General features: G+C 40.9%; 1 protein-coding gene across 6 annotated transcripts in view; it reads left to right on the top strand.

Annotated features, from left to right (window-relative positions):
* Positions 1-22,248, top strand: part of RASGRP3 (RAS guanyl releasing protein 3) — a 58,816-nt gene that overhangs the window by 20,436 nt on the left and 16,132 nt on the right. For 3 of the 6 annotated variants that reach the window (XM_063151820.1, XM_063151822.1, XM_063151819.1), the window contains exons 2-9: positions 9,585-9,777; positions 11,311-11,413; positions 12,040-12,102; positions 13,273-13,404; positions 14,392-14,539; positions 16,095-16,268; positions 16,686-16,802; positions 17,103-17,378. In XM_063151820.1, coding sequence (XP_063007890.1) covers positions 9,708-9,777; positions 11,311-11,413; positions 12,040-12,102; positions 13,273-13,404; positions 14,392-14,539; positions 16,095-16,268; positions 16,686-16,802; positions 17,103-17,378 — 1,083 coding nt within the window. In that variant the 5' untranslated portion in view covers positions 9,585-9,707. Of the gene's footprint in view, positions 1-390; positions 511-9,584; positions 9,778-11,310; positions 11,414-12,039; positions 12,103-13,272; positions 13,405-14,391; positions 14,540-16,094; positions 16,269-16,685; positions 16,803-17,102; positions 17,379-22,248 lie in introns of those variants that run through there. The other 3 variants (XM_063151824.1, XM_063151823.1, XM_063151821.1) reach the window with 2 other exon arrangements.

Here is a 22,248-nt window from a genome sequence, read left to right as displayed (position 1 = left end):
TCATTGGCATTCTCTCCCTAAAGAGCAATGCTCCCAATGGATGGCAGCTGCCACCAGGGACTGAGAAGGGCTGCTGGCCATTAGCAGCTGGCCCAGCCACACTTCTAGTGTGGGACCTATTAACAGGTCTGTGGGAAATAGCAGTTCCATGTGAACCACTTTCTGCGCTCATCAAAGGGAAAACAAAGGATTATCCCATTACAAATGCACAGTAACAGCCAAAGGGGTGAAAGCAGCCAAAGCTCTGTCCTGTCCTCTGTCCTTTTAACTCTGTCTTGCTCCATCTCAGACATCCAGTTTCCCATTACTTAAGTCTCTGAAAGCCTCTTCCTGCCTTTATTGTTTTACCAGTTGCTGCCTTCAATTTACTGGGCTGATAAGTACTTCCCAGGCTGTAAAGATGCAGTCGAGACATTTGTGAAGCCAATCTAGGTTTTGATTGCAGTCACAGGAGGAAAGGTCAGCAGCAAAACTGCTCTCACTGCACTGGAGGCCACTCCTCACACTAGGGTAGGTATAGATTGTGACTTCATTGGGAGAGATGTGAGGGAATGTAGGGGTTAACAGGACTGAAGCAGAAAAAATGAAACTCCCCTTTTCACAAGGTGATACCCTTGCTTTTAGTGGATGTACAGTAACTGCAGTTGTTCTTCAGTTTGGGAAAGGCCAGAAATCAGAAAGAGGGAGAAATTAAACATGATCATCATGGCTGAAAATGATAGCAGGTAAGCAGGAGGTGCTGAATTCTCCCCAGTGGTATCTGTGACTGCAGAGAATGATTTTGTCTTACCTTCATACAACAAGCTGCAGAGATGGCCAGTGGAAGAGGGGGAGTGTTTTAAAATTTTACTTTTTGAGACATTTCGCTATAATCTCTGCAGTCTGGGTGGCCAGCAGAAGCCTGTGGAGCTTGGTGTGCTTGAGAAGCTCCATATGTGTCTGCAATTCCTGTGGCATCATCACAAAGGGTGGCACCGATGTCTGCAGGGTGGCTGTCCCCACTGTGGGGCACAGAAAGCACTGTTCCATGAGTAATTAGTCTACAGTGGGAAACAACTGGAAATTAAAGAATGATATGGAGTGAAAAAAGCTTTTTCTAAGGGAAAAATTATTTAGAAGCTATGGGCTTATTAGACAAGATCTTGATACCTTGATAACTTACTGAATTTTAATACGAGTTACATGCCCTTACGACTCCTCTTTGCCTTAAAATTGATTGAAAACTTGTGTGAAACTAAAAGCAGTGCTGATTTCTCAAACTGTCCTAACTCTTGGAATATTCCCCAGCTTGAAAGAAGTCACTACCCAGGGACTATGCTACTGCTGAAAAATTTTGCCTTAGTTAAAAATAAGACATAGCAAGTGTTGTGGTAGATTTTCAAGCTGAACATACAAGAAAGTCTGGGCAGATAGGGCCTAGGATTTCTTAGTAATCTAATTAATACATGTGATTTTTCTGCCTTGTCTTGAAGAGAACATAGCTGGTTAAGGTAAACAATAACAAATAAGGTAATAACAATAAGGTAAACAATAATAAAATATTAAAATATTTTGTAACAGATATATTATTATATTATTACCATTGCTCAGATGGTAATAAATATTCTGGGGGTTTGTCTTTCTGACAAACTGAAGGATTGATTACTTCCCCAGATGTTTTTTAAAATAACTAAAATAATTGGTTTCTACTTGGGCTGGACCAGGCTCATTATAGGCATATAACAGGGTAAGGAGTTGTGACTATAGGCTGATAAGATGTATTTTAACTCTGACTTGACTAGGCTAACAAAGCAGACTTAGTCTTGAAGGATGCTCTATGCAAGTCTGTGAATAGCAAAGGTAATTGCCAAGAGTTTCTCAGAAGGCTTACAGGCAGTAATATAACTTGTAGGAGGCATTGATGGTGTCTTGCTTGATTCTGAAAAAAGATCAAGTTAGAGAGAGTGAAACTCTTACTGCTGTTGCTGTCCTCTCCCTCGGTGCTGGAGATCTCTAATGTGTCTGAAGCACAAAGATTCCCAGAAGAGCTGCATCCCCTGGTGTCACACATGTTAATCAAATGTCTGATATTGGTAATTTGACTTTACTGGGAGTAGCAAAATCATTTTCATTATAAATATACTGAGAAATATGGCTGGAAGTTTTCTTCTTTTGAAAACAAACTAAAGTCTTCCTTAGCTCTCCCTTTTAACCTGGTGCATTCTGGGCAACTCTACTACCTTCACCCACGGAAAGTGGAAGATGCCATCAGCATAGTATTGGAACAAACCAAGGATGTCTGCTCAGATTTTCCTGCCATTAATTAGCTGGAGTTAAATTACAGAGGCAAATACCAACAAAGTAAATACAAGAAACAAATATAGAAATGGATGAGACAAACCTAAAGTATGGTAGATAACCAATTCCATAAAATGCCAGTATTGCAATTGAGAATGTAATCTTTGTTGTTTTTATAAATCCAGTTATTAAGCTATTATTTTAGGTGAATTATAATGAAGAAAACCTGGGGGTGGTGGTGGTGGTAGAGGTGTTATGTTGTCTCTGAAATCCTCTTGGTTATGTTTCACAGGAAGAATGCTAAACAAAATGCTATCTAAGCAGCTCAAGCCTTAATCAAGTGACTTTCTGATTACTGAGATTCTGATTTGGTCATGTGACTGTCCATTGGCATTCCTCATGATTTCTGTAAGCTTCTTTTTTATCTTAGGTCAGCATGTATTGTACTCTACATGCTAATTTATCAACTTGTACCAGACACCATGGTCTTCTGTGCGTGGGTCTGAACTAACACCTGGGTAGTCCATGGGAGAGGATCCATATATCCACTTGGTCTCTTACCTGTGGCCCCATTAATTTAACCTCTGTTTCCATAGAAGACTAGATGTCTAGGGCTTGAAATGGCTTGTATTACCCTTCTGTGTTCATTGGGTGACTTGTGAAAGTAAATATTAAGCTTAGTGGAGCCTTCTCTCAAAATTAAGCATAATAAAACATATTTTGAGTATTTGTAAATTGAATATTTTTGTACTAAGGAACAAATGCTCGTCCCTTAGAGGCTAAAGTGGATGCAAATAGCAAGGGTTTGGCAGCAGAGAGTCTGCAGGAATGGCCTCTGCGGGAGAAGGCCAGGGGCTGCCCTGTGTCAGACACAGCCACCTCCAGCTGTCTTTGCAAGGGACCCCATGCAGCTGAGTCCATCAGCCAAGCTCGTGGCACCTCTGGAAAAACATATTTAAGAAAAGGCAGAAAATTCTGAGGAGGGAAAACATGTAAAAAACAAGGGAATGGACAGGAGGAGGGAAGAAGAGAGGGAATAATAAGGTCAGAGGACAGAGGGGTGCTCTGTGACAAAGCAGGTACTTCCCTGAAGAGCCTCTGGGCCATTGATAAGTTCATGGAAGGGCAATTGCACTTGTGAAGGGACTGTGGCCCACAGAGGACCCATGCCGGAGCACAGGACAGAGTGAGAAGGGAGCAGCAGTGGCGAGACACTGCTGAGGACAGATCCTGACCTCGTGCACTGCTGGCTGTCTCTCCAAAGGATTGGCTCCAGCTGGCCACCAGCAGAGTACCTGTCCCATCTTCTTTTCAATCACAGACATCCCACTCTGTTGTTCAGTGTCTTTTAAAGTTCCCCTTTGATCCAAAAACAACAACAGAAAGTGAATCGAAGCAATAGGCTGCAGACAGTTGCTGTGGTTTATTGTGTAACTACAATCTCAAGGTGTGCAACAAAGGTGAATGAGTCCTGGGAAGTCAGATGAGCCCTGGACTCCCATATTCCATTTTCATTCCTCTCCTGCCCACAGCAAGACCTGTATCTTGCATTCATGGAGCAGTGTCACAATGTGTCCCTTGTTCTGTGTCCCTGCTCCATACAACAAAGGTCACTGGAGAGCCAGATGTGCCATCCTGCAGCAGCTGCACGCGGTGCTGAGGTCATGGGCTGGGCACAGGCAGTGGCACTGGGCTGCCTGACAGCCCAGCACCTCTGCCCTGCCCTGTGCCACACCCTGGAGAAACCTGACCCCCTGTGCCCCTTGGCCAGAGTTTTCTAGAAATGGAGCTGTGTGCACTGTAATGAATAAACTGGTCCTGCCCAGCTACAAGAAATACAGAACTGCTGGGAGAGAGCAAACTCCAGGAGCCACACAGTAGGCAACCTAAGGTCTGTGCTGCCTTGAGCCCAAACAGATGTCTTGCTTGCATCTGTGAGGCAAAGGTGCAGTCCCAGCTGGGATTCTTATTATGGTAATTACATTAATATTTGTGGAAACTAACAACAGGAAAGGGTCTTACTGTGAGAGCCTCCATTACATCTGCAGGGCAGCAGGTGACCTCTGTCCTCCAGAGCTTGCCCTGGATGTGATTAAGACAGAATAATGGAAAGAGGTGTAGCAAGGGAAGGTGCCCTCAAACTTTCTCATGAGACTCATGATTTCTTCTCAACTTCTTTTTCTGCATGCTGCTACTGATTGGATTTCCCTGTTGAGCTGCTCCCACTTAGCAGTCCTCCAGCGGCCAGGTGGAAGCTGTTTAATGCAAGCATTTACTGATGTGTTGTGTAGGCTTGGAGGAGGGGAGGTCTGGCTTATTTAAAGCCCCAAGAATGTCCTAATCTTGTAAAGAATACAAGTCTTATGTGTGTAGGCATCTGGAATGTTTATGGATAAACTGGGACCCATAGAGGTGCCTCTGTATCAAGGTGGGACTCTTTGCATGTGCCTCTATTTATTGCCTTTAATTAGAAGGAAAATAGCCCACTTTTAATAAACGGGGGAAATACTATAGGTACAGTTAATCTGGCCTGAGTAAAAAGCTGCTTGGATTTAATTTAGCTGAATAAATATTGCCCTGTATGTCAAATTTAAGCCTATTTAAAACTGACTTATTGATTTAGCTTGCACCTGTAACCGATACAATTTGCCTGAAATCCACACATGGAGTGCCCACCCATGGATTTGTACAGGCTTGATATTTTAATATTATTTAAACTGCTGTAGGTTGTGGGTGTGGACCCCCTCCTTAAAATAGCCTCCAGCAGTAAAAGTTAAGTCTTTTGGTTTTACTAATTGAAACCTTGGCTTCATGCTGCCCACCCTGTTTACATCACTTGGTGCTTTTGCATAAGATCACAAGTTTGCTGCCCGGGTATCCTTTTTCTTCTAATAACTAATGTATTGCTCCTGACCACATCTGTCTCAAGAGCTCACAGCCTCCATACTTGTTTCAAGTAATCTATCAGGACAGTCCACAATAGCACCATCTCAACACTTCCAAAATGTTGAACACAAAATGCAATTACACTGCACAAAGTGCTAAGGAAACCCATCTGCTCAGATGAACCATGTGCATGTGGCACTTGGGCTGATGGCAGGACTTGGGAGGAGCTCTGTGTTTTGTAGTTCAGACCATGGCAAGCTCCTAACCTCTGAGCACATCACTGCAGTTGTTTCTGCTTTTTCCCTAGGGAGGAAGTGCACATCCCATGATAGAAATATTGCATAAAATAAAGCATGACATGCCTGACACCATGACTTGGTTCATAGGGATATTATAGTTGTTTCTATTGCGTAAATGAAGGAGAAAAAGCTGGTGGCTTTGAGTGAGTGCTAAGGTCTGTGTTGGTGGCATTGTTGCTGTGGAAGCCTTCACCTATTCCTGATTATCCCTTCCCAGCATGGGGTGGGTTACCAGCAAGACTTGCAGGGGAGATTGCCATTCCAAGTGACCTGGTAAAGAAATGAGAACGGGTGGCTGTGGAGGGCTGTGTGCCTCTTGTGTCCTTAACAGCCCATGGCAATCACAGTAAACCAAATCAGATTTATAATTCCATTATAAGGCAAAAATTTATTTGGTTCATTCTAGTGGGCAATTATTCCCTGAAACAACTGGATGGCAATAAGATATTTCAGTGTTATGCTGCAAAGCAGCTGAGGGCAGAGATTCTCAAAGTTATCTTTATTTCAAAGTCCAACTGCACTTTTGACAATCAATTTTTTAATAATTGCCACATATCTCAAATGCTTAAAATTTTTTATTTGTAGAAATACTTTGTGATAATTTTATTTTATTTTTCATTTTGTATCTTTCTTGCAGTGAACTGTTGACAGAATATAGCTTATTTAATTTATGAAGATGAAATTTAGAGTTGTATTTTACTCATCTCTACGGATGCTGGTGTGTGGTTGGATACCATTGTGGCATGGTTGTAGACAATTCCTTTATTGTTTTAGTAGAACAGCAGTGCTTGATCACACAAGGAATGATGTAATGCTTGTGGGTTTTGGAGTCTGCAGTCAGGAGATGTGATATCAGGTTTTGACTCAGACCCAATCAGCCAGTTCTGCACTTGGTAGAAATAATTTATTCTTCTTTAAGAAGCATTATTATAGTAATGCTCTGACCTTTAGTGATCTGATAGGCTGTTTGGGAGGACAGGATCTGTCAGGATCCAGGTGTCTGCTACTTAAGTAGTTGTGAAATTGAAGAAAAACACCAAACCTTCAATTTTACCCACAGCATTTTATACTGTTGTCAGTGGAAGACAGAGATGATGCTCTCCTATGCTATATTTTACATATGATGGGAATACCAACAAAATTTAAAAGCCAGATCAAATCTCTTCCACTCCTATATTTCATGCTCAACAATTTTCTAGGCTTAGACAGAAAATACAATAGTTTTTCCCCATTTAATTTTTGAAGCAGTGACTAAAAATATTTTGAAATGGAAATGATTTTATTTTTATCCTCTTGAAAGAAAACCTAAGTCAGATAAATCTGGAAGAGCTAGATAGCTGGCTTTGTGGAAATTACACCAGTTATTTAAGCACTTAGAGAAGGACTTGGGTATGGTCAAAAAGGAAAAATATGCCCAAAGTGGGATTCTAGCAAAAGTTAAGTGTACAAGGTTGTGACCTTGAAAAACACTGCAGAGCTGATGGTTAACTCTGAAAGAAACCAAACAAATGCTTTGCTTACTTTTTTATTTTTTCACTTTAAATACAGAAACAGTCTTGGGAAGAAAGACTAACCCTAGGGTAACCATAGCTCTTGTAGCCTGACCAGCAGGTGAGAGAGTCACACATCTCTCTGCACTCTCCTGTTCACGTCACACAGCTTTGGGTTTCAGTGTTGGCCAGGAAGGGTTGAGCCCAGCCCAGCCCCAGAGCCAGCCTGTTGGACACCACCACCTGCTACACAGGCTTGGGGCCAAGGACCTCTGTGTACTCACTCACCTTTTCCTTAACCGCATGCTCTGTTTGCTGTTGTGTGACAGGGTTCGTTTAGTCTCCCCTCAGTTCATTGCAAGTAGCATCTCTGTGTGATTCCTAGAAAAGCGGACATGTTCTTTCAAGAGGGGTTTCTGCACCACCAAATTCAGAGGAGAGCGCTTCCTTCCACCCAGGAGGGGTGGGATCTAATGCTTGCACCTCTCTGATGAAGTTTCTTGTTGGCTGGCTTGGGCTGAGGCATCGTGTGTGCACTGCCTGGTAGAGACTCCCTGTTCCATGAGCTGTGCTTACATCCTCCAGGACCCTCTCAGCTTCAGGGAAGAGAGTGTCATGTCTAAATCCATTGCTGGATGGGACCAGAAAGAACCTGGCTGTAGGAACACATCTAAAAGTAATACTACAGAGCCATAGGGTTGTTCAGGTTGGAAAATACAACTTTAGGATCATCAAATCCAACCATTAACAAAACACTGCCCAATCCATCACCAAACCATGTCCCTAAGTGCCACATCTACATGTCTTTTACGTGCTTCCAGGCATGGTGACTCAGCCACTTCCCTGGGCAGCCTGTGCTTGGCCAGCCTTCCAGTGAAGAAGTTTTCCCTAATATCCAATCTAAATTTCTCTCCTGGTGGAACTTGAGACCATTTCCTCTCATTCTGTTCCTTGTTCCCTGGGAGAAGAGGCCAACCCCCAGCTGCTACCAGCTCCTTTCAGGCAGTTGTAGAGAGTGGTAAGATGTGCCCTCAGTCTACTTTTTTCAGACTAAACAATGCCAGCTCTTTCAACTGCTCCTCATAGGACTTGCATCTCTGGCTGAATAGAATATTTGGAAGCTCTTCCAAGCAAAAACACTGCTGCATGCTTCAAACAGGCTCAGCACTGCAGGACTCTGGGTCCATACAGAAGTGTCCAGTGCAGGACACTTTCCAGGTGCTGGGATGCAGTGCACTGTGCTACCAGGGCACCCCTGGCCAGTCAGTGGTGTCCTGAATGGAGATGAGGTGCAGGTGCCAGCCAGCACAGGCCAGCAGTGAGCAGCTCACATGTGCCAAGGCTGCCTGGGAGCTTGAGACACATCACTGATGGAGCTGCAGGCCAGTCTGGACATCATCAGCAGTGCAGACCTACCCCGAATGAGAAGGGATTTCTCCTCTCCCTGGGAACTGGGAGTTGTGTCAGGATGTGTTGGCCCTGCTTTTGCTGGAGAAGGAGCACTCCTGCCTGTGCTGTGGGTGTGAGCTGCCTGGCCGGAGTGGCACCAGCAGGGACAGTAAAGCTGCCATTGCCTGGTGTCCTTGGGTGGCTGGGCCACAGTGACATTGGCAGGGCTGCAGGCAGAGACACAGCTCAGTGTGTCACTCTGTGTCCACTGTAACCCTGGCCAGTGGCAAGGGGATCAGGGTGGTTTTGTGAGAAGGGTGAAGAATGTCAATCCTACCAGGACTGGCTTTGCAGTGTGAGATCTGTGTTACACTGGGTTTGGAAAACATATATATATATATATATATATATAGTGATTTGCATGGGCAATGATTTTTCACTTCAAGGACTGTTTTAGTTCTACTCTTGGCTTTTTGTTGCCCAGATAAGTTGCTGGATGTACTTGTTTGTCACATTTCAAACACTTGGTGTGATCAGGCAGTAGTGGGGTTTAGTCACAGATAGATAATAAAGTACTGATTTGTTCTTTAAATATAACCTGTAAAATTACTCCTGAAAACTTGTAACAGAGTATTCTGTGCATCTTCAGGTAAAAGAATATTTGATATTTAAATGCAGTGTAGATGTATAATAAAATTTAGAAGTTTCTGTATATGTTTAGGTCTCTGTGACTGCCCAGCTACTGTGGGAAGATTTATTTTATTTTAAAAAGCTGATCTTAAGGTCCTTTGGAAAATTGCCTCCTTGTTTGATGTTTGCTACGAACTTCATTAAACACTTTATGTGGTCTGTGCCAATTAAGACCATTAGCATTATCATGAACCAGTAACCTCAGGGGGAAAAATGGTTATGCTTAAAAACATAAAAGCAGGGGTATTAACAAAAAGTGACTTATCAAGTGTAAATAGAGAGACTTGAACAAAATGTGCGTCACTGTACATGCAGGCCCTCATTTGCCATCTGGTGTCTGTTTTATGACCTTAGCTATGGATTTATTTTGTGCTAGTGGACAAACAATTGGACAATGCTTAGAAACACAAGCTGGAATGTAGGGAAAGCTTATGGCAATCTTTCACATGCTCTCTATCTTGTGGGGAAAAAAGCAGTTTATAGAAAAGATGAGTTGAACTGTAAGCGTTCTTCCATATAGTCATATAATTATGATTTCTTTTACTTTCTTCAGATTTTCATTGAAGTCCAGCTAAGAATGCAACCAACAAAATAAAGTGAAAAAGCTGGGCATTTGAAGAAGCATCCTTCTACTTGGTGAAAATGTCTCTTATTTTTTGACAACGATTAAAAGACAATGGGGTCAAACACTCTTGGAAAGGCTGCAACATTAGATGAGCTTTTGAACACTTGTATTGAAATGTTTGGTATGCTCTTTCAATATTTTATTTTGTTGTTATTGAAATTAATCTTTTAATATAAATCCTGCTGTTCTCTGATTTAGCCAGTCTTTCTCTTGGCTAAGAACATTTCTGTTCTGTAAAATTTTCCATGCTTTAATTTGGCCCAGAATCATGCAAGCCAGAATTTTAATCACATGCATACTTTATTAAATTTTCTTAATACAGATAATGCACAATTGTGGGTATGGTGGTTTCCACAATGCTGGCCTTTACCAAGAGAAATGTTTAGATGAATTATTCAAGGAGTTATTTCTGGCATTGATCTTTGTCTTGGGTGGTTACACAGCTGTGGTTTTGACCAGTCATTTTTTTAAAGGTTTTCCAAATCATCATGCAATAATTGTTAAGAATATGACCTAAGGCTCATGTAATCTTTTTACTCAAAATGTGATGTACCAGGTCTGAGGGAAAGAAGTGATGAAAAAGACCTTGATCCATAACACCATTAATCATGACATATATCACACTACAGTCAAACGAGTTCATGGATGGGCTCAAGTGTTTTCAAACAGGGCTTTGATTCACAAAGCTACATTTAGATTCCCTCAAGATGCAGGGCTGATTTTGATTGGAAGGAGGTACTAATTTTGTATGCCATGTGGAGAGAAATAAGTATCTAAAGGCAAGAGAGATTGAACAATTGATGGATGCACAGACCTTGCTACCAGCTGCAGTGAATCCCATACATCCATTTCTGTAGGCCACCATCAAACTGGTTGCTCTAGAACTTCATTTAAGTATTACCAGAGCCCATGCACTTGCTGTCTGTTTGAAATAGTGTCTCCTCTTGTGTACACACTCTCTTGACAAGCACAGTCCATGTGTGGCTCCTGTTTTCATACATCACATCATCTACTGTCTTCAATAAAAGTGACAGACAGAATAGTCCAACATTGCAGGTGCTGGAGAAGACTGATGGCCAGCCAGTCTGCCAGAGAATAACTCTGTGTAGTTTCAGTGCCTTCACTGCAAAGATACAAGGGTCTCTGTTAGGCAGCTGGAGATGTGACCTTGGGCACAGATGTGAGGTGCTAGGTGCTGCTTTAACATTTAACATTGAATTTCTTGAAGCAGATCCATTTTTAAAAATAATTTAACCACTGACTTAAGCTATAAAGCTGCAATAAAATAAATATTTGATATAGTTGTACATAAATCATCCTCCCCCTTCTTGATGGATTAATTTTTGATTTGTCCCTTAGATTACTGGCACTGCCTTTATATAAAGTTTAGCACAGTGCTGCCCATGCCCTATTTTTTTTAGCTGTGGCCTGTTATCTGAACTGGTTTGGGTTTTTTCCTCTGTTTAAATAACACTCACTGCATTTTAGCAAGTTGCTGTTCAAGGGGCATTTTTGTGCTCAGGTGTTCTTTCCTACCTTTTAGTTAGATAAAGAGCCAACATTTCCACTTTTGGTCATTTCTGTCTGACTGTGCTTGAAGAGTAAAAGCTCCCCCCTTCTATGATGGGGTTAACTCATTGTTTCTCTTTTGCAGATGACAAAGGAAACCCCTGCTCCAGCCATTTGCCAAGAACCTTTCTTTTAATGCACCGGTGGTATCTGCCTTCTACAGAGCTGGCTGGCAAATTGCTGTCCATATATCCTTTCACAAAGTGCTGCAAATTGGCATTGCAGTGTCAAAAGCAGATTGTTTTCCTGACTGCTTGTAAAAATGTGCCAATTAATTAATGACAAACAAGGTTCAGAGGTGATTTTTTCCTCAACCTAAAAGATGTGAGTTTGTGAGCTTCTTTATGCTCACATAATGTCTTTGTAGATTTTCTACATATGTACAAGAATACTAACTGTGCATCAACTGAATAACTGTAAATATGAGCCAAGATAATTTTTCAAGTGTATCACAACAGGTTGACCTTTGAGTACTATGAATTTTCAGTGATATCTAACTACCTACATGTCATTTATACCTCTTAACTCAGTTAGCTGTTATCATATTTGGTTAGCCAGAGCTGGCAAGAAGAAGAATATTTAGAATTGTAGAATAGAGGCATTTTTGATAAGGGGAAAAAAGGAGCAGCCAGGAAATAGTCTCTGTCTCCTATGATGTTGTGAAAGTGAATGAAATACTAGATGCATAAGGTGGTTATCTCTAGAAGAAAAGTTAGATACTTTTTGGTAAATTCAGCTGCTCTAGTATCAGCCTCCAGTGAATAAAGCAACATTGCTGAGTCAAGGCACACAAAGCTTTCTTTAGCTGGCATACTTATAGAGATGCTGACGGGGAGAACTGCAATGAATTCAGATTGAAAATCTGCTACTTCATGAGGTAAATGCACTTCTGGTGGTGCTCTAGCATTTTGGTTTTATGCTTCTGTTAATACTATCAATGTGATTTTGTTTGTTTGGGTTTTTAACTTGGTCTCCATTCCGTAGTGAAGAGGCAATTTCTGTGTGTTTAAAACAATTAAGTTGAGCCATCCAGCTTTGAAGACACTTAACTGCATCAAGCTAAAAAGCTGACAGAAAACTTGTGTTGTTATTTATCTGGCTCATGAGTGTTATGATTTATCAGCCTCTCAGAAAGCAACAAGTTCAGTGCCACACAGAGGGGAGACACATTTTGCTCCCAGCTGTAACTCAGTGTGGGAGAAGAAAATTGTCTCTGACTTGTAGAGTTCAGTTCATGCAATCCCTGGCAATCCCTACATAATTTATGGTGACAGGAGTGTGTTAGTGATGCCGAAGTTGTTACACACTGGGTGTGTTCCAAACCTTGCAACAGCTGCTCTGACCTCGTTTCCATGGGAAAGCTTTCATGTGTTGGGCTGTTCTCATGTAGGAACATTTCTCTGTAAAAGAGAAAGGATGAATTTTTAGGTAATCATGATATCAATTGCTTTACTCAAACAAATGCTTTTCCCTCCTTCCTCTGGGTGAAGTTACATCACTGAGAGGAAAATGAGGGGGCTGATAAAGCCTTTTCCACTCCCCCTTACATAGGGAAGGGGGCTTGCATGTTTTACATGTAATCTTATGTGGCTGACACTTGATTTACACAGTTATTCAGATGGAACTGCCACTCAAATGCACATTTGCATTTTCACTGGAAAGTCTTTTCTGGGCACACAAAGTTGTCTCACTTGGACACTGACTAAATGCAAATGTTACCTGGGTGTCCTGGCAGCCTGAGGCAGGACACTCTGTGTGCCTTCTGTGGGTCTCACCTGAGACATCACTTTAATTTTGCATTTCAATAGAATGCTGCTTTGTTGTGCTGTTGTGAGTTAAGCAAAAACAAAAAATAAAAGATAAAGTGGCTTTTGCCACTTCTGTGTCATAAATAATTACAGAAGAAACAAGCTGAGCTCACTCTCTCTGTCTAAAGAACAGTGGACCTGGAATAAGTCCCATTAAAAAAGTGTGTAAAATATATGCAGCCACTGAATGTTATACCTGAGTCTCTGGGCATCTCTTAACTGCTGTCTGTGGATTTCAGATACTGGATTTTGGAATTTCCTGCAGAGTTTAACTTGGATCTTGGGCTGATTCGTTTGACCGAAGAGTTTCAAGAAGTAGCCAGCCAGCTTGGATATGAGGATCACATCCATCTCATTGATATCTCCAGCATGTAAGGATGTCATGTCAAGGACATCTTTGTGTCTGGAACAGCAGAATTCTAGTTCTGTACAAAGTACAAAAATACTGAAGCCCATCTTGATCTTGAGAGAATGAAAAAAGCACTTGCAAAATTATCTTTAAATTTGAAGCTACTAAAAATTTGAAGTTATAGTTACACAGTAAGGAGAAGATTCCTACCTATATGTAAATTTGCCATATAAACAGGAAATAAATTATTTTTCTGACAAGGCACAAGCCAATTAAGTGATTAGTATTACTTTTTTTCTACAAGTTTTCATACAAAATAGCATGCAATGTAGTGACTGGCATGCTGTGTAAATCTCAGATCTTCTCCGGGAAGCCTTCTCATCTTCTCATCCATAATCTCTTAGTTTTTTGCAATATTTTCTATTATTTACCTGGAGAATTTTTAGCATTCACATATGTAGTTGCATGACATCAAAATTATTACAACTACTATTTCTTTGACAAGCTGGGATGAAAGTTACTTTTTAAACATCACCAGACATGCTTTTGCATTTCATCTGATACTGTAGATTTTCTTTTAAAATATGGGATATGCACAGTATTTGGCTGTCTCTGTTGTTCCATTACTTCAGGGACCTATGCACTTACTGAGGAAAAATTAATCCTTGATGTTATTCAAGTATGTTTTTATTCTGCATCAGAAATTGTTTTGAGCTGTTCTTGACTTCAAATCATCTTTGATTATGGCTTCCTGTATCATGGGGAAGAATAGGTCGTCCTTTTGTTGTGATGGAAACCTGCTATTATTTATCACTTGGAGTAGTGCATGCAAAGCTCCCAGCTCCTGTTACACTCCTGAACAGGTCTCACTCTGTTTGTAATGTGCTGGATGTCACAGGGCAGAAGTCTCATGGTCCTTCTGTGGTCAATTTTATGTGATACATTCCAGCTGCGGGCTACAGCGACATGCGCCCAAACAGAACTGAGACTTATTCCTATTCCTTTGCAGTCCTTCCTATGACTGGATGAGAAGAGTTACACAGAGGAAGAAGATTTCCAAAAAAGGAAAAGCCTGCCTGCTGTTTGACCATCTGGAGCCCATTGAGCTAGCTGAACATCTCACTTTTCTGGAGCATAAATCTTTTAGGAGAATTTCTGTAAGAAGCCCACAACTTTGTCACTTGCAATTAGGAGCCTGTCTTTAAAGAGTGTTCACATGGTTTCACATTTATGACTTTTTTCTCAACATTTCAGTGTAGTGAATCTTTATACTGTCTCATATGATATACATAGCCAGGCATTTCCTGGACCTTTTTGTGCCTGATGATTTTTGACACTGAGGGAAATTCAGGCACAGTTGCTTCTTTTCACAGAGGATTGTACAAGGGCAAGAGGCAAAAGTGGATTAAAACTGAAGCTGAAGCTAAAACAAAACAAATGAGTAAGACAAATGCCAAAAGAAATGCTGGTTTCTGCTGGCAAATATCCATATGAAAGCATCACATGATGTTACTGTATCAGGTGGCAAATGGAAGCAGTAACTTGACAAAATGACAAATGAGACTTTTTAAAAGTGTTCAGAAGCATGAGAGAAATCAAACTCCTAAACTAAGAAAAATGTATGAGTTTTTTGTTTATTTCAGGGGAGGAAGGAAAAAGAGATCAATGAGGAGCTGAGCCCAGTCTAAATAGAATCACTTTTGATGTCACTTAATAATGTTCAAAGGTTAATGACTCTAGACTTCAAATCATAGGAAAACACCCTACTGTGATGCATGCAATGCTGACCTCAAAGATGGAGGGAAGGACAAGAAAAAAGGCATGGATTTCTAATTAGATTTAAGATGCATTTGAATTCCTTTGGGGATTCCAGGAAGAAAACTCCAATCTTCAATGAATCTTCTTTTCTTTCCTTGCCTTTTTTAGCTTCTCTGTTAATTCTTCAGCTTGAATTTTGCTGTCAGAGATGATTCTCTGCAACCAGTGAGAGTTAATTGATCTTGTACCACTTCTCTCAAAGATATGTAATTGCAGAATATGATTAGTCTGAATCCTGTGTTTGGTTTTACCTGCTTAAAACAATGGGGGAGAAGAAAGGGCAGCATTAACTACAACAAAAAAAAAGTAAATTATCTGAACACTGAACTACTGTCTATCTGCAGCTAGGAGACAAGCGTCTGTTTTGTTAGAGTAGATGCCCTCCTGTTTTGCTAGCAGGCTGGTTTTGATCAGCTAAACCCATCTTGTCTGGCATTGCTAGCAACTCCCTACACAAGCTAAAATGATGTCCTAAATTACTGAAAACCTCCTTTCAAGGGACGGCTGAAAACTGTTTTTTCAAACATTCAGAGAAATTTAATTTTTGGGATCCTATAGAGTACCATGTCTTGAAGGTGTCAAATACAACTACACAGAATAAAATGTGTTGAGCAAATTATGGGAAAGATGGAAGCAGCAATCACACTCATCTTGCAGGCTTCTGTATTTCCTGACACACAAACAAGTTGTAAGTTGACATTTAAGGAAAAGCCACACCAAAACAACAGCAAAAAGACTTTAAGGAGGAGACATTGTGCAGCAGGAGATGTTGTGCTGACCCTGAATCATGGTCACTTTCTAAACAAGAGGAGCTTTAGAAAGAAAAGTATCAAAGTTCCAAACTGATTCTCCAATTTGTCCACTGTTTTACTGCAAGTGTCTTTTCTCTGTTAGTTCACAGATTACCAAAGCTATGTGATCCATGGCTGCTTGGAAAACAATCCTACTTTGGAGAGATCTATTGCTTTATTTAATGGTATCTCTAAATGGGTCCAGCTCATGGTTCTCAGCAAGCCAACACCCCAGCAAAGAGCAGAAGTAATCACAAAGTTTATCAATGTTGCACAGGTAAGTCTTGCAGATGAGTCCTTTTTCTTCCAGTACAAAGCAGGAATATAAATGGAGATTACAGTAAACAAATCAGCTGATGCTCTTTGTGTGATTTCCTCAGTGAATAGCCTGTTCAACATCACTGGAGGTTATTTGTTCAGGTGTGGTGTGCCTGCATTTTTAACTAGCAGACCTAACTTTATAATAATTTTTCTTTATTGTATTCCAGTTGGCAACTGTCACTATTGTGTGTTTCCTCTGGACCTACAATAATTGAAAAGCAAAATGCTGAACCATTCTGTTATGTGCCCTGGTTTATTGATTTGTGCTTTAGCCATGATGGGCTGTCTCCTTTAACTTGTTGTGTGGGACATTCAGTAGCTGCTGCTTGTATTTCATTAATTTTTAATTATGCATGATTAATCTCTCCTGCAGAAGCTCCTTCACCTCCAGAACTTCAACACACTGATGGCAGTGGTGGGAGGTCTAAGCCACAGCTCTATTTCTCGCCTGAAAGAGACTCATTCTCACCTGTCCTCGGAAGTCACAAAGGTATGATGGACTCCACAATACATATTGAGGGGAACATCACCTCTTGGAGGTCTGATAGGTTCTGCAGTGCAGGTGTCTCACCAGCACAATATTTGGATCATGGCAGAGCATCCTGAAAGGAATGGGTTGCATTCCTCTCAATGGAGCAGGATAAGCTCACAGAGATCCTCTGGCTGATTGCCTGTCCCAGAGAGGAAATTAACACTCTTGACACCATGACTAGAGTTGTGTTCATTTAAAACAGACTAAGGAAATGCAGTGAATGCTTTCACAGGGACTTGCTTCTCTGGCTGTTTGTAGGACTGGAATGAAATGACAGAGCTGGTCTCCTCCAATGGAAACTACTGCAACTACCGCAAGGCTTTTGCTGACTGTGTTGGCTTCAAAATTCCCATCTTGGGAGTCCATTTGAAAGACTTGATTGCTGTCCATGTCATTTTTCCTGATTGGATAGATGAGAACAAAGTTAACATTGTGAAAATGCAGCAGCTTTCCATCACCTTGAGTGAACTGGTTTCCCTGCAAACTGCTTCTCATCATTTAGAGCCTAATTTGGATTTAATTAACCTGCTAACCGTAAGTATTGAACATGATTCAATTCACTGCTGTGATTCAAATGTTGAGTGTCATTAGGAATACTCATATCTATAAAGTTAAGTGCATATTTTAATCTCAGTTTTGAAAAGAAAAGGGAAAAAATACAAAACAGGAACAAGTTCACATGAGGTGTTAAGAAAGTTAAAGAGTTTTAGCACAGTCATATGGGATGGCTGGAAGCAGCAACAGAATTGTTATAAATTACATCTTTTAAGAATGACAGATGGAGGGCTGTATTTATGCTAGAAGAAGTAAAACTCATTTCTGAATACTGAGAATGGAGATTTATGTCTCCTCTGGAACAACTGGGAGACATGCTGGCATCAGCACATGAGAGAAATTCCAGCCTGTGCATCATTCCAATTTGCTCCCCTGTGCTTTCCTTGTGACAAAGTATCTTTCCTGTCCAGTAAATAAAAATGTGATGGGTTTATACTGGGACAGGTACAGAGCTTTACACTAAGGAAGCTGACAAATATGAGCCTGATCTTGGAGCAACCAAGCTGGTGTGGATATACCTGCGGCTTCATTGTAATGAGGGCTGGGAAAGTTTGGGGAAACTGGAAAGCCCCTTCAGTTGTGCCTTGTTTGGAACAACCTGGGAACAAGTCTTAATCCTGATTGGTGGGACAGGAAAGAGCAGGCACCAGATATTGAACTCTGCAACAATCCTTTAGCTTAAAATTTGAACTATAAAGGTAGATATTTATTGTCTTGTTTTGTTTTTGTAATGACTGAGAGCAGCTTTCTTGTGACACTCTTTCCCTTCCTGGTCATTTCGTACAAGCTTGGCTTTGAATAGGGGGAAGTGGAACCTCAGGCTTTGGGGAACTGAGCAATAAAAAAGTGAGTCCAAAAGGATAGAAATTAGACAGTGTGAAGTGAGAGATGGAAGCTGAACTGCTGCTACCACTTTCATTAGCTGTTCTCTCTTCTTGGTGACAGCCTCTTTTCCAAAAGGAGCAGAAAGCTAAAGATTTTTTTAAGACCTTGCAATGTTCATCATTGCACCTGCCTGAGCTCACATAGCTTATCTGTTTTTCAATTTTTAAATTTTTTTCCTTGTTTTCAGCAAGATGACAGGGATTTTATTTGTATTTTTGTATTTCTTTCAGTGTACTCCATTTACTAGGAGAAGTAATGGAGTACATGATGGTACTTTCTCACTTGTGATACTCCAATGCATTCATTCGTTCATAATATAACTCTGCTGACTTTGTTACAGTTGAGCCAATCTGCTCATAAAAAATGAAGTTGCATTCTGCAGTGTCAATTCCAGAACTGATCAAGGGTTATAAATAAGCTAGACAAGTGTAGGGAACCTAAAATCTTTCCAGGATAATTCTGTCTTCACACCAGTCACTGGAACTGTAGTTGTGGACCAAGTAGGTTTGTGTGGGAGTATTGATTTAAAATGGTGACTTCTTGAAAGGGAAAAACCAACAAATTTCTATCAAAAGTTCATGGACCAGAATTTTGATACATATCATAATATGAATATTCTCATTTTTCTTCCTGTATATATCATATAGGTATATGTACCATATTCCTTATCAGTGTATATGAATAGAATACTTTTTTTTTAAATGCTAGTCTCTTAAATAGAAATAATGGATTTATATTAGATTAAATGCCTCTGTCTATCTTTTTGTTGAAAATAAAGTTTTAAATCACTGGCTGGGTTCAGAGAAAGAGGACAAGAAAAGTGTTGCAACCCAAAACTGACAAGAACTGACAACTAAAACCAGTTGGCCTTGCTATGTGTAAATGGTCTATTAGCAGATTTAGCCTCCCCTGCTGCCTTACATCATCTTCAGTTTTCAGAGCGTGAAGAACTAACAATTCCTTTTATTGCTAGGTCTTATCTCTCTAATGTCAACTGTAAAAATTTTTTTCCATCTTTACCTGATTTAGAGAAACTCCCTTTCAAAACTAGTAAATGAATATAAATGTGCAGAATGATTTCCAGTTGTGTGGGAATTGGCTGACCCAACTGTTTCTTCCCTTCTGCTCTTTTGCCATTGAGCAGCTTTTATCTGGGCAAGCTTTTAGCTGGTCTCTTGTCCTGATAAGCAATGTGTAAATCTCTTGCCTGGCCTCCCTCCCTTGCAGTGCTGCCTTTTGCACCACACTTAGCAAGTGCCAGGCCTGTGCTTGCTCGACAATTAAATCACTGGGTTCTGGTTTGCTAGTCCAACAACTTGCACAGAAAGATAAAATGGGCGTTTCATGGGCATGTGGGAATTTGGCCTGGTCTTTCCCTTCCTCAGTGCTAGAGTCCTATTTGCTCTAAGGGAGATTATACCTTTCCAGTGGCTTGGAAATGGTGATGTTTGGGGAGACTTTGATAGGATCTATGAAGTAAGAACTTGGGTTAAATGCTTGGGTGAGAGGTGGGTAGTAAACTTCAGGCCAGTTCCTCAAGGGGCTTGCAGGCATTTTAAAGATGTTATTTTGAGTATAGATCAAAAGGATTCATGGGGAACCAGAGGACTCTTGGTTTCAGTGGTAGCTGCTGAATGGTCAACAGTTTGCAAAGTTGGTCTTCTCTGCACACAAACTTAGAGCTTGCTTTCACCCATCCCCACACCCCTCCACCCAACCCCATCTTTTTGTAAGCATAAAAAGTCAGCCTCTAGCTCACAGAACTTTAGCTTTGAGAAGCAGCTGAAAGAAGCCAGCATTTTGCATGGAATTTAGCATGCCACAAACAAGGGAAGGTTTTGGTGTATGGGCAGCAGGGACACCTGCCAGGTTTACTGGCACAGGAGACTAGGAAAGCTGAGAGGGATGCAAGTGTTGCCTTGGGCTGAGTAAATGAGTTACAAGCACAAGCCAAGTAAATGTGTTACAATTCAGCTGCCAGCGAGCCAGAGGACATTACATGAAGATGGACTCAGTTCTTAGTGCATGATTGCTCTTAGTCTGTGATTATTCCTCTTTTCCTGACTTACTGACCACGCTTGCTCCGCCTGCACCCAACCTTGTATCTGTTTCTGTACCATGTGGAGCTAAGATGTAGTGAAAAAGGACCTAAACACAAGCTGGGCAGTGCAGCAGAGAGGAAAAACAGCTTTAATGACAGTTTTGCCTTTAGAAAACTTATATTTGGTAACCTTACCTGCTGTGCACTGGTTTGGCTTTTTTTCACTGTGGCTACATGTTTCATCACTTTCTGTGGAATGGAAGTGGATCGCAGTTTCTCAGCTAGACCACAGTGTATTTATATGAACTGTGTTAAAACTCATTCGATGCCACCTTTTTCCCTTGCTATTTTTATCTCTCAGTATCTATTTATCTAACCTGTTCTGAGACTATATGCAAATGACTGGAAAGCCCCAGGCATTTGTACAATCTGGTGAAGAGAATGAGAACTACCTAAACAATCAAACTGAAAGTCACCCTCCCTAACTTGTGTTCAGTAAGTTCCACTTAAAAAGAGAAAAAAGTCATGTGTTTCTGATCACTCCCCTAGCTTTCTCAATGCCCCTCCAAATTGCTCAGAAAAAGAATAGGACAGCAATGATAGTCAAATTAGAAGAGAAACTGCCACTCACTGTAAAGCTTATTCTAGGAAAATCCTTATTATACTTTATTTGTTGTAGCAAAACTGTAAATAAAATATAAAATGAATGCTTACATAACTGCTTACGTAACATAATCATCATGCTTGTAATTTTTGTGCTAATGTATGAAACTTCTGACCTAGACAATACCTTGTCCACTGCATGCTTGCACATTGTGCCTAATGAAGTTATATCCACTGATTCAGATAGGGTCATATAATTCAGGGAGGGAAGGATACAAGCTTGCTCAGTAAATACTAATACATTTCCACTCCCAGATCCACACCCAGCCCATCTGGCCTGCCAAGAAAACTGTGCTCTTTCACAGAAACCAGACAACACCTTTTGAATCACCATTTCTGCTCTCCCAGTCTGAGCTGATAACATCATGCACTCCACCCGAGTGCTGCTTGTGTTATGCCACCAAGGAACCTCAGAATGCAGTTTCTGAACATCTCACCACATGATCAATATTTATTACAGCGCTTACTGGTCCAATTTTGTCTTTAGGACAGGCCCTTACCTCAGCCTGTGACAGCAGCATGCTGGCTGAGTGAAGGAACCTGCAGGATGCACAGCTTTCACTGTGCCCTTAATTACAAAGCACAAAAATCAGCAATGTTTCAGCTAGACAAAATGAATAATGTGATCTCCAGACTTCTCTAAAGCCATGTGTTTGCTTTGGGAACCTATCTTGGGAAAGGACACAACTTGTGTCTTACTCATCACACAAAATTGTGCCTAAAAGAGGGTGGTTCCTAGAGGGGGTTTGCAGTAGGTGTCACTGGTCCCGCTTGCTACTTACTTGGCACTTCAGATTCTCTAAAAACAACCTTCTGTCCCAGTCATTTAGTCAGTACTAATTCTATCTGTCTGCTCGGGAACAGCAAAAAATCCTTTTAACTCCATCTTAGCTTAACTGGGGATTTGCAAGCTGGATGATAACTTCAAATCATGTCAATCCTTCAAAGCCAGTTGATGCAGGAACACGATCACAGGAAACATGCAGTGTTTGTTTCCTCTCATTGTCAAACATTTGCTACAGTGCTGATTACCTTTCTCCTGCATCACTGCAGAGAGGGAGGAGTTCACTGCAGACATTGATCAGTGCAGGACCCCAGCTGCCTAAGTAAAAACAGATTCCTCCTACTTTAAGTATATTTATGTGCCTTCCTTTTTTTTTTTTTTTTTCCTCAATAAATCCTACAGGGAAAAGAATGAGAACATGGCAGACAAATCTTTCACTTATCTAGAAACAGCTGGAAGGCAATTTGCCTGACTTG

The sequence above is a fragment of the Melospiza melodia genome, chromosome 3, assembly GCF_035770615.1.
Source record: "Melospiza melodia melodia isolate bMelMel2 chromosome 3, bMelMel2.pri, whole genome shotgun sequence".
In the NCBI taxonomy this organism is placed as follows: domain Eukaryota; kingdom Metazoa; phylum Chordata; class Aves; order Passeriformes; family Passerellidae; genus Melospiza; species Melospiza melodia.
The sequence above is the reverse complement of the archived record's forward strand: the minus strand, read 5'-3'. Positions and strand labels throughout refer to the sequence as shown.